The sequence below is a fragment of the Amia ocellicauda genome, chromosome 17 (assembly GCF_036373705.1).
Source record: "Amia ocellicauda isolate fAmiCal2 chromosome 17, fAmiCal2.hap1, whole genome shotgun sequence".
In the NCBI taxonomy this organism is placed as follows: Eukaryota; Metazoa; Chordata; class Actinopteri; order Amiiformes; family Amiidae; genus Amia; species Amia ocellicauda.
Window position 1 is genome coordinate 29,360,363 of NC_089866.1, and position 13,316 is coordinate 29,373,678.

The 13,316-nt window shown below is 39.9% G+C and overlaps 1 protein-coding gene across 2 annotated transcripts in view; it reads right to left on the reverse strand.

The window, feature by feature from the left end:
* tpcn1 (two pore segment channel 1) overlaps window positions 1-13,237 on the reverse strand; it is a 39,644-nt gene extending 26,407 nt beyond the window's left edge. The window contains exons 1-3 of one of the 2 annotated variants that reach the window (XM_066689060.1): window positions 12,320-13,237; window positions 2,254-2,384; window positions 64-240 (exon numbers count right to left, since the gene is read on the reverse strand). In XM_066689060.1, coding sequence (XP_066545157.1) covers window positions 64-240; window positions 2,254-2,384; window positions 12,320-12,428 — 417 coding nt within the window. In that variant the 5' untranslated portion in view covers window positions 12,429-13,237. Of the gene's footprint in view, window positions 1-63; window positions 241-2,253; window positions 2,385-3,801; window positions 6,669-12,319 lie in introns of those variants that run through there. The other variant, XM_066689061.1, reaches the window with a different exon arrangement.
* Window positions 13,238-13,316: the final 79 nt, after the last annotated feature.

A 13,316-nucleotide genomic window follows, 5' to 3' on the forward strand; every position in this document is an offset into this window, starting at 1 on the left:
TGTAGATAAAAAACAAAGGTATTCCGGAGAATGGAGTGCTTGGCCTTTGAAAGGGTTACGTACATAGACGTCCAGGCGCAGACTGGGCACAGCAGGCGCCTCGCACAGTGACAGCACCATGAGCAGCAGCCCGGTGACCAGCTCCATCATATAGAACAGGTGGTTGTGGGCGAACAGGTAGGCGGCCAGTGCCTGGGGGTTCCGCGGATGAGTGAAGAACTTGTCATTGTTCTCTCCCTCCTGTGGAGCACACACAACACACAGCACTTTCATTGATCAGTGGTGCTTTACAAAAATATTCCTACTTTATTATGCTTGTGATGTTGCACCATTTGCTTTGGAGGTTCTTTTGATGGCACCAGGGTTGGGATTGGTTCCACTTTTTTACTTCCACTTCCCTATTTCAGACCCATTCCAAATTCCAATTATTTTTGTCATTGATGTAAGAGGCTCTACTGTCATTGGAACTGGAGTTACAAATAGGATTGAAAAAGAACTGGAATTGACCCCATCCTTGGAATGCATGAGCTGAGAATGAATGTGTGATCTACCAGGTTTTTCCTTATTCAAACTGAATTATTGCTGGGTTCTTTGATATACACAACCAGTCAAAAGTTTTAGAACACCTCAATTCTTCCAGTTTTTATTGAAATGTACAGTTTTAAGTCTCAATGTACTCTGAAATTAAAGCATAGAACAAAAACAACTGGAGATAAAGAAATCATGGAATCATTTTGTTTAACAAAATTTAACCCCTTAAGCTGACAAACCTATGGAAACTGTAAATCCGATGTGTTTGAGAATGAAACGCGCTAGTAGCCAAGAGAATAAGCTTTCAAACTATGTGCACATTGTAGGAATACAACATAACTTCTATGCACAGGAGCTGTGTGTAACACTGCCAAATAATGCTTAAGAGGGTGTAGTAACACAGTATATAACTGTACTGAAATGTACATTATTTTTCAGTTTTTGGTAACCTAAACTTAAAAAAAAAAAAAACTGCTTAAATTTCAATAAAAACTGGACAAATGGGGGTGTTCTACAATTTTTTACCGGTAGTGTACTCATTGATGAAAGTTCTCATTGTGACGTTTTTGCAGACAACTTGTGTGTCAATTACACTAAAAGCACTACAAGGTATCTTGATCCAGTCCTCACTGCTATATCTTTTTGTGAAGTCATTTTAAGAATTAAATTCTAATATTTCAGGCATACATTTCCCACCTAAACCAGTAAAGATGATCAACTTCCTATTTTCTTCTTCTTTTACTTCTTTAATAAAGTTTTCTCTAGGCTGGATTAGTGTTCAACACTGATTTTATGTTGATGTTTATGCTTTGGGGAGGAGGTTGTGCCAATTGATCCCTTGAACACTTAGATTACCGCTCCCTTAACCGTACTTTTTCTAACAGTTTCCTTTGGTTGGTTTCTGAGATTCCTAGGTAGTGACATAGTTACCATGACAAACCAGAACTCTGTTTAGACTATCCCTATCTTGATAAATTGTTGTGCTCTATAAAACGATTACTATTTAGACTAACTAACTGATGATATACAGGTAGAAATTACAGTATAAATTGCTCCCATAATAAGGGTTGTTATTTAACCCAGCGCTAATGTACTCTAACTCCAGATACCTGTTCATGGGAATAATTCAGTTCTGCAATATATCACTTGTTACAGAGTGGTTACTAATAAAAAAAAAATAGAAGCCACAAGGGTCTATACGGACCTCAGAGTGCTAATTCACGTCAATAAAATGATGTATTACTTCATTTTGTACCACTATTTGCTTGTTTTTCACCTTTTAAAAAAGAGGGGGTAGGCCTACATTAACATCCCATAGTGCTTTATGATAACAGGTCAAGCAGTCTGCATTAGATTCATATACTTCCCAGCCTAATTTCCTCAAATTTCACCTTGTCATGTTAGAATCCAGCTATGTTGGAATGGCTAGTGGAAAATCTAAAGATCAATCTAACCTGAACTAAGAGTAATGAGTCAAATACAGCGATTGATATTGGAGGTTGAAAGTTCACTTACATGCATTTTCTCTTATTGATGTGCGATGTTACTAAGAAGGATAGTCCATAATCTATATACCACAATTTTCCGTTTGAAAACTACTTCTGATTTTTCCAATGCTATCGTTTCAGCATCACATAGCAATTGAAAGTGCAGCAACACTATGGACAGGCAGAAGCAACCTACACCCTTGACCACAATGGTTTATTCAAGCAGTCCCCTTACCTGCAAGTAAATAGCCGCTTCCTGGTAGTTCACCTCCCAGCTCTGGCGCAGGGTGCCGTACTGAGCTCGGTAGTCCTGCATTCCTGGGGTGGGGATTGCAGCATTGTTAATGATGTCATAGCCACCACCATCTACAGAGGGAGAGAGAGGAGATGCGGGCTAGTGATCTCATCTCAATCTGAAAATGGGGATTTGTACCTCCTTGAAATTCCAGGTGAGTGATGTCACCAGAACTATCTCTGCACACACTATGTTTCAACACTGTCATCACCCGGATCGTCTTTCCCAAAACAGGGGCCTGGGGCTAAGGTGTTTTTTTCCACCCAGTTAATAATCGCCACATAAACAAATACCAAAACTATCTTGAGGCAAATATACAGCTTTGAGCTGATTTATGAATATGGAAGCTGGTGAAGCAGCTTGTGCAAGTTTTTAATTTATTTATTCATTACTTTTTTGGAAAACAAATGGACTTGTATTAAGAAAATGCAGTAAAAGGAGATTCCAAATTTGGAAAATATAACAATCTGATGGAGTATTTAAAAAAAAAAAAAAAAAAAAAAAAAAAAAAAAAAAACAGTACAATACCATATTTCATAATTTGGAAATATGATATCCAGTAAACTGCTACTTAGGCAGTTATGTCAAAGCGCCAACCATGATTTGGAAATCTATTAGGATCAGTTGTGTCAGGTTCACTTCAGGCATGATGAAACGGTCTAGTGCTATAGTGCCTCGAAAATAGAAAGTGAAATCCCAGCATAAAACTGATACCTTTTCTTCGCAATTTGGAATTTGTCATTGTAGGGGGGAAAAAGGTCAGGTTGAACCAAGTTTTCTTTCTCAAGATACAACTGAACGTGCTTTACTAAAATTTAAACCCAGCTGCAGGCAGACATCCTTGAAATCACACTGTTTGGAATACAGATAATCAAGGACACCAGATACAGCTCTAAACATCATCTGGACTGTGAGGGCTACAGATCAATGTGAACAGAAAAACAACCCAGAGGCTACTCTGCCTCTCCTTGAATAAATACTGGAACACAGGGTACTCTGCCCTGGGTACAACAGGAGGGATGCGAGTGTGTTTCCCTGTTTCCCAAAAACATAACATCCTTCACTGGGGAAAGCTGCCTGGGGACACCACTCTGCTTGTGATACATCAGATTTCGCAACAGAATTCAAAAACTTTGAAACAATAATTATGCAAGAAATTAGTAAACAAATAACTGAATAAATAACTAGAATCCCCAGCTTAGTATGGAAACTAGTACCTGTAAAAAACTAAGAAACAAGAACATATGGGTTTGTGTCCAGTTTTCATTTCAACTGTGATGGTAACTCTGCACTTGAAAGTTTTCCTGAATAAATGAAACTTTTTTTACCTGTTCTGTGATTCCTTCAAGTTTGGGACGATATCTGCTTAGTGTTTGCAAAGCACTCTGTGACAAACAGTAAAGGCTCTATATTAATGCAACACAGTGTGAATGCAGTACTGTAGAGTTTGACTGTACTGCGTGGTGTGACAGGTGATGGCAGACATACCGACAATGTCAAACTGCAGGCCAAAGGAAGAGGTCAGTGCAGGGCCGTCCAGGGCCTGCTCTGGCCTGGATATGCACACAATGCTCTCCTGTTCACCCTGCATGCCAGCTGGTGTCCTTCAGAGCAGCTCAGATGGTGAGGAAATGAGAACCCACTGGCGCTGTCTGACAATCCAGGAAAAATCTCCTGCTTCCAACTTCACCCACACACACCCCAACCTGGGTCATTCACTCTCCACCAGAAACCCTCAGGAGAACCAGAGATGGACCCCACAACTAAGCAAGGCTCTCAAAGTTACTATTAAATTCCTCTCTTGATCTTCTCCTTAACAGTCCTGTTGCTTTAGGCACCTCCCCAAAACACCATCAAGAATTAATCAAACAATGTTCAAAATGTTGATGATCCAGTTGCTTTTCGCTTTGCAAAAGTTGGATTTCCACCAGTATCTTGAAAACAAACAAACAAACAAATTGCTGTAGCCCATATGTTGTACATGTCATTTATCTTTGGCCAACAAAATAAAAATGCAGCTCACAGTTTCCTTTCACAACTATTTTGGGCATACGGGGCTTCTTAAATGATTATAGAAATAGAAAACTGGAAGTAGAGACAGTGACTAAGCTTGAGCGGTTTTACTTCTACAACCAGGTTCAAAATGAATCGTAGCCCAGCTCCGGACTGCCATTTAAAGAGGCCGGTTCTCAAAATGGTCAAAAAGCAGGCGAGGATACTGGATGAATAGGGGCTATAAACGAGAGGAATGCCAGTGCTGTGACAGCTGTCCCACATGCACTTCCTCTTCTCCTCTGAGCAGATTAACCTATGAACACTGCATTGTCTGCGTTATCTCCCTTGCCAGAGATGCTACCTTTTCAGAGCCTCAAAGTCGAAAGTGAAATGCAAACATAGCTATGCTCTTCAATTTCACAGCCTGGCCGAGCTGCAAAGGGTGAAAATCAGTCTCTTTATTTTCAGAAGACCCATGAAATGTATAATTAAACTTGGTTTCTGTGGCACACCCTCTGACATGTTGGATGTAGCCCTTTATTAGGCTACACAAACAAATACTTATTTTCTAAAGTTTTCATATACATGTACATGTTTAATTAAATGACCTATACAACACGTAAGTGTGGACACCGATCTTAGTAGTGTGCAAAGAAGCACAATGTAGGTTGCTATATGTACCTTTTTGGAATAAACTATGCTCAAAGGGGCCAACTTTGAAACCAAACCACAGCATGCATCAGCTTTAAAAGACAAATTAAAAAGATCAGAGCACATTTTACTCTAGTGCCTCCTCCACACAAGGAAATGTTAGTTTGTATTGTTGTGAAAGCAACAATAAAAACTGCTTGAACCAAAAAAACTTAAATCTTTTTTAAGAACACTTTCAATTTTCAAAATGTCTTCAGTCCCCTCCCTTAAGCTTTAAAAACACCCCTACTCCAACACTGCCCTCACAAAAACTCAAACTGGCCTCCGACTCTGAATCCGATTCCCCAAAAATATCAGTGGTCAGTGGTCAGTGGTAAGATTCAGATGGGAAAAGGCTAGACTGGTTTAAACAAGCTACTTTTCTGAAGCTTTCATTCCTGCCTCACAGACCACATCCCATTTTTCAGGCAACTTCCCCAGGAGAGGGAAGTGGATCTCCAATATGAAAGTGCCAGAAGCTTGGCATGATCTTCCAATTGCCTTATATGACAGCTTTAGCAGACTTTGTTCCGATCTGACAATTCTGCAGTCTGCCCTTTGAGACTGAAGGGCATGTTGCCACTGGATACACAACAGTGACAAAATATTACGAAACAAGTGGAAGGTTCAGCTCTGGCATGGAAACACAATAATAGCTCTGCCCTCCCAGGCAGTTCCTCTTCAGCCTAGGATGGAATTCCCCTGCTCAAGAACAATCTTCTGCTTTCCAGACCCTAGATGTAGTGTAAACCCCCCCTAAATTAGATCTTTCCACTTGTAGCAGTGTAAGAATTGTCCCCCATAAAGTCTTTCCCTACACCAGTAGACCCAATCAAAGTGTGCTCATTAAAAGCAGATACTCAAACTTATTTTTTTCTCTTCTTCTCTGTCTTCTGACCCACATGCATTTCACAAAACCGGTGTCCTGAGAGGTACAGAAGATCACAAGTAGGGCTCCAGTGTTTCCTGGGAAGGGAGATGTTGGTTGGCTTCACCGTGCTGCACGCACAGGACAGAGGCAGAGTAAAGGAACAGGTGGCACTTCGGAGCAGTGCATTTCATCAGACAGAGAACTGAGATCTACAGGCTAACAGGACAGCTTCTGAAGTTTTGTTGCAACTTGATTTCCAGCAGGAAATTGCCAGCAGGAATCCGGTCTCAATAAAGAAAGTGATTATTTTTCCCTACTGTGTGTGTGAGTCAGAATGTGATCTGCCTTGCTGACTCTGTTATGCACTGCTCCTGGATCAACAAAAAGCATAGCAACTCATTGGTTATCCAGTGGAAAAAAATAGATACTCTAGTTTCCAGATAACAATGCAGGGTGCTAAATCCAAAACCAGTGCTGTGCAGCTGCTGGGCACAGTCAAAACAGTGCTGAGGGCTGGTGGCTATTGTGAAATCCAGGCGAAACAATAACCAGAGAGCTAAAAAAATATTTAAAAAATATATCAAAGGCTTGATGAAACACACAAACAAACAAATTGAACTAAACGTTAAAAAAGAGCAGGTTAAGTTAGGCGTTTTCTTTCTCCCATGTCAACTCAGACCAGCTTCCTCCAGCTCCCCACTGCTTGTGCTGTAAAGCTCATCTATCTGTGCACAGCAAAGCCTAAGGCAAACAAACTCCCTGTACAAGGGAGAGAAAAAAAAAAAGGGAACACCCAGAGCACAAGCCACTTCCCACATCAGGAGATGCAGGAAACCCCACGTCCCATTGTCCCCCTCCTCCCCCTCTCCAACATTGGCTCGCTCAGCCTGGAGGACTAAGGGGGGTGTGTTACAGAGAAAGGTGTCTGTGGCAGTGCTGAGGAAGCAGTTTTCCACCAGTGGGAAGGTACAAAGGCTATAGGATTAATGAAGAGGGTACACTAACATGTGATCATTTGTTTGGGATTTGTATTTATTTATTTATTTGTTTGTTTTTTAAAGCCACAACACTCGGTTTTTGTATGGTGACATCATGGCATCTGAAGTTTAGCCCGGTGCTGCTGTGAGATTTCATAGAACACACACTTCTGTGTTAGCATTCAAGTATATTAAAACCCGCTACGAAATGCTGACCATACTTACCATTACGGGTTTATGTAGGCTTTGTATTTAACAGATTAAAGTGGGTCACAGGTACACATGCTATTTTTAAGCTATCACTTATTCACAGTTTAGTGGTCAAAGACTTTTCTATTGATAATCAGGTTGCTACTACAGACAAAATATTTTCTGCCTGCTTTTGTATGTTCAGCTATAATTAATTCCTTCACTAAACTGGAAGTAGTGGTTTAAACCAGAGGCACGTGAAACTCTTCAATTGTATTTGTTCACTTATGTTAAAGATAGGTCAGTTTATTGATGTCACATGTACAGTGTATAGTGACGATAAAACAATAAAAAGATGAGTAGGGAAAAAGATTCTGACAGGGACGTGACAAATTCACAGATTCTACCACTGGGGAGGTGAAGTGATAATTTGATCTTGTGATAATTTGTAGCCACAAGACACAGATGCCCTAATTTAATTTCCTCCAGTGGGGAAAACATTCACACCTTTTAAACAGAGATGTGTGTAAGCCGCCTGCCCAATGTAAAGGATTATCATGTATTAAATTCAGGATGCTTTTCAAAAGTTGCAAGAAAAATAAATAAAAAACAGATGGTTGCAAAGTTAATTTTAAAGTCTGATTTGGCTATCCAAATCACCATTAGCCTAGATTCTTATACACGCTGAAAGTGGATGCAGAACAACATTTTATCCAAACCCTTTGAAAGCAGTTTATTCTGTGAGGTTTTTGATATTATTCAGTTGTTTAGATGTTTTTAGTTTTGTAACCTACTGTATGGTTTATGAGACTCTCTCCTGGTTCCTCCTTGTTACTCATTGCCATACTACCGAAACATTCTAACGAATCTTGCTCAATGAGAATCCTCATGTCGAATTGCAGGAAAAACAATACAAAGCAATGGAACATAAAAATGTACATAACAGTAAGTAACTTTAAATTATATTTTCTCTTTTCTAAATTAGTTTAGATGTACACTCACCTAAAGGATTATTAGGAACACCTGTTCAATTTCTCATTAATGCAATTATCTAACCAACCAATCACATGGCAGTTGCTTCAATGCATTTAGGGGTGTGGTCCTGGTCAAGACAATCTCCTGAACTCCAAACTGAATGTCTGAATGGGAAAGAAAGGTGATTTAAGCAATTTTGAGCGTGGCATGGTTGTTGGTGCCAGACGAGCCGGTCTGAGTATTTCACAATCTGCTCAGTTACTGGGATTTTCACGCACAACCATTTCTAGGGTTTACAAAGAATGGTATGAAAAGGGAAAAACATCCAGTATGCGGCAGTCCTGTGGGCGAAAATGCCTTGTTGATGCTAGAGGTCAGAGGAGAATGGGCCGACTGATTCAAGCTGATAGAAGAGCAACTTTGACTGAAATAACCACTCGTTACAACCGAGGTATGCAGCAAAGCATTTGTGAAGCCACAACACGTACAACCTTGAGGCGGATGGGCTACAATAGCAGAAGACCCCACCGGGTACCACTCATCTCCACTACAAATAGGAAAAAGAGGCTACAATTTGCACAAGCTCACCAAAATTGGACAGTTGAAGACTGGAAAAATGTTGCCTGGTCTGATGAGTCTCGATTTCTGTTGAGACATTCAGATGGTAGAGTCAGAATTTGGCATAAACAGAATGAGAACATGGATCCATCATGCCTTGTTACCACTGTGCTGGCTGGTGGTGGTGGTGTAATGGTGTGGGGGATGTTTTCTTGGCACACTTTAGGCCCCTTAGTGCCAATTGGGCATCGTTTAAATGCCACGGCCTACCTGAGCATTGTTTCTGACCATGTCCATCCCTTTATGACCACCATGTACCCATCCTCTGATGGCTACTTCCAGCAGGATAATGCACCATGTCACAAAGGTCGAATCATTTCAAATTGGTTTCTTGAACATGACAATGAGTTCACTGTACTAAACTGGCCCCCACAGTCACCAGATCTCAACCCAATAGAGCATCTTTGGGATGTGGTGGAACGGGAGCTTCGTGCCCTGGATGTGCATCCCACAAATCTCCATCAACTGCAAGATGCTATCCTATCAATATGGGCCAACATTTCTAAAGAATGCTTTCAGCACCTTGTTGAATCAATGCCACGTAGAATTAAGGCAGTTCTGAAGGCGAAAGGGGGTCAAACACAGTATTAGTATGGTGTTCCTAATAATCCTTTAGGTGAGTGTATATTGTAAATATGATTAATTTGCGTTTGAAAAAAAATAGCACACTAAATGTATTTTATATTCTTAGCACTTAACCCATTGCTATAATATATGAATTGTCTGTTGAAGGGACAGAATCTGTTTGAGAAGGCTGTGTACCATAACAGTAGCGCCTTTGTGCTCTGACAATTTTCCTGTACAGTTTCAGGCAATTGGCACATGGGAAACCATTTTATTTGAAACAACACTGTGTACATGACACGGACTGGCAGTGAATGGGTCCGTTTGAGATACAGACACAGAACATAAACAGGGATACTGTTAAATGATCATTACAATTGTTATCAAAAAACTAAAATTAAATAAACTACATAAATAAATATAAAGTGAATAAGTAAATGAGAATGAAGAAAGTCAGTAGATTAATTTTCAAGCTACAGTAAACTACATAAATCTGAGATCTGCTTTTCACAGGGAGTGATTAAAAATCTGAGCACATCTGTCCACAAAGTCAGATCAATCTGAACCATTAACTAACTGAATATTCTTCTAGGACCACAAAAAGTTAGTGGTCATGGGTTAAACAGCAGCTTTGTGCACCTAATGGCTTCTCCTGTGCTTTAATCAATATGGCATATCAACTTTCTAGGACAAACACACTGACTGAAAAAATAGGCTACATTTCTTATTCCTGGTTTATACCCAGTATTGCACTCAGATGAGATAACCAACCCCATCCAGATGTGCACATCAGGGCTGTTGTTCTCATACAGAGTCTGTCTTTCTAGATTTTTCTGGTACAGACTTTAGGGAATCCTAGGGTCTTGTTCTCTTAAAAAGCAAATCAATGGCTGAGCAGACAGATGTGTGGACCTCTTCCTCTTCTTAAGCCTGGTGTGACTCAACACAAATCCAGCTTTGACTGACGTACGCTGTGCATTTTTGCAAGCAAGCACAAAATAAAAATAAAAAACAAAAAATGTACACCCACATTATGATACTGGTCCTATTTTGTATTTTCCCCTCCAAAATATTAGTTCAATGATTTAAAGGCTAATAGGTCATTGATTGAAGTTTCATAGTTTCTTGAAAGATACTACATTGTCTATTTCAACATGGCTGGGTATCTTTTTCCAGACTTCCACTTGTCCTAGTGTAAAGAACTGCTTCCTGTTTTGAGAATGTCTCAATTTACACATCTCCCACTGTGTGACACAAGGTGACACCTGGATATTTACAGCTTGTATATTGGTCACTTTATGATTTTTAATTCCCAATTTTATTTGCGTCAACATGTCCTTGAGTCGTTTTAAAGTCAAGGTTCTCCTGTTCATGATTATTTTTTAAAGACTGCACTGGAGGTGCCCAAACAAACTACTAGCCAATCAATTCAATGAAGGTCCACCACACACTCAAACACACCCTGCCACTGTCAACCTTGTGAGAATTCTGTAATGTATCTGATGATGAGTTTGGCTGGAGGCCATCTGAGAATATGCAAGGCTGTATTGATTGAGCTATCAGAGCTAGGAAAGTGCTAAATTTAACTACAACTACACTGCCCAATTATACAACCCTGCATCTAATTATACAGCACCATATTTGTTCTAATGCGTATCCCAAAACTTTTTTCTAGATTATTTTGGCACAAAGTCATATCGATACTGACAACTGTAACAGGACTCAATAGAAAGGGTTAATGTGTATGCCCTATGGAGCACAGAGGATAGGCAATGATTTCAGAAAGCTGGATATGAACATCATTATTTGATTTTGAAGGATTGTAGAGAAACCAGGCTCACAAGACATTCTATACTGATGCATCCTTAACTAGTTGTTGCTTAATTTGCTTACATTTTTCTTGTTGATTTGATATTTTAATCCATTAGAAGAGATAAACAACTAATGTATCAGTGTATCTGTCAATTAGAATGGATTAATATTGACTATGTAAAGTATGAATGTAAACATTTGTGAAAAAGGTTCTCAAAGGCTTCCTAGATTTAGATATAATGCTTTGTTAAAGTGACTAAATAATCAAAGTATTAATGCAGCAATGTGCAAAAACAATTGAATTACTCAATGCTTGTACTTCCCTATGGCGTTAAATAGTGATTATTGTCAGTTGCTTTTAATTGTTGTCCAGCATATAAATCTGTCTTTGTTTTACATATTGGGATGCCAGGAAGATGCAGCTGTGGACACGCCTTTAGTCTACTCTATGATGCATTATATCCCAACAAGAAAAAGACAAGCATCAAGGGAAAGAAAGAAAAAACAAAATGTGAAAAGCAATTATGTTAAGAACTTACACTTTAACCACTGACACTCATGCCTTGTCTGGTGTATAATAAGTGTCAGGGTTGGGGATATGTCTGTTCTGCTTATGCATACATAACAATAGACTGCCTGGTTATTTCTAATCCAAACACAATATTTCAAATGGGTTATTGCAATTAAAAACTGGTTATTTATAGTGATACTAGTGTATTTACTGTCACTTGTTATTCTTACATGGATGAGAATTGGTTATTACCTACTTGAGCTATTTACCCTCATCATGATTGAACTGCTAATGCATCCACATACACTGTACTAGTGTCTTGTAAATGGCTCATATTACCTTAAGCAAGAAACCTTCAAAGGCACACTTGCACACCAGTAGCCTATACAACTTAACTTCAGTATACAAATGCAGGCATGAAATACGTAGGCTGCATAATATAAGCTAGTGTGGTGGAAAAAACAGAAAAGCAACAACACCATTTCAAACCTATATATCCCAGAACTCTACTTTATTGCTAGTTTACATCAGACTAGCCTAACCACGGGCAGTGAAAGTGCAGTTTTCATTAGGTGTCGTGAGGGGGGGTAACCCGTGACCCCAGTCCTGAGTTAAGACATAGGTCGCGTTCGCGTAGCGCATTTTCGCAGTTCTGCGCGGGTCTGCGCTGCTCCACCAATGGAATCACTGGGATTCTACAGATCTGTGCACAACAGCGGACATCTGCGCTACAAGAACGCGACCAATAAATACACCCAAACACACGGACAATAACTGTGGCCAACATCTGGAACAAAAACTTACTTTCGTTCGTCACTTCCACTCTCTCTGGCTCTTCACTGGATAGTAACCCGCTGTTGGCTTCGTCCCAGGTCAGGATTAGCGGTACATCGTCATCCTCGGTGCCTGCCATCCTCGGGAAAAGGCCTCTCCCGCTAGACAAGGCTTCGGCACTACAGCGCCCTGCCTTAATGTGGGCTATTTGTAGGACTTCTGCAAAGCGGCAGACTGGACCTGAAACTCGTCTACTGCCTTTGACATCGCGGAGTTAATCAGATAAATAGGTTTTCTTCGCTTTGACTTCACAAAAGACGAAGACCACTTCAAAAAATAGGTACCTCTGACGAAAAGCAAAATGAAAAGACGATGGTTTGTTTCCTTACGAGTCGCACCTCTGGCTGAACGAAGACTGTCCCGGGCCGAGTACATAAACAAGCCAGTTTCAATATGAAAAAAACATTGTGCACGTTGCAAACAAATGGTACTAGTTGCTAGCTAAATAAAATCATAAGCCTTGTCCCGAGTAGTAAATTAATTGCATAAACATATTTCCAGTTTGCAATTTGTAAAAGCCTTCAAATACATGTACAGTCATGACATTTAAGTTGCGGTTTAAAACGGTTCGTATTCCACCAGGGGCTCAAACGACTCCGCTTCTCCGGCTTTACTTAACTCTTGTCTTTGCAACACTATCTTCTAACTTTGTAACTCAAGCAATAAGAGAATGCTGATTTTGACAGAACAAAGTCACAAGCTGTCACTTTTAAATTAGCTGCTTTTGCCTAACTCTCCGTGCATTACAACAACAGAAGAGCCTTCTAAATTTCTAAGCATGGGCATAATCAAGAATATAGTAAATTAAACCAGCTCCCTTAGACCTTTTTATTGGGTTTTCGCCATCTAGGAACAAGATCTTGCAATGTATTAAATACCCCCAAAACATCCAGGTTTAATGTCCCGCCCCCATACAAACACCACTGGTGGACATTTCGTGGTTGAACTCTTGCGCTATCTCATGAAT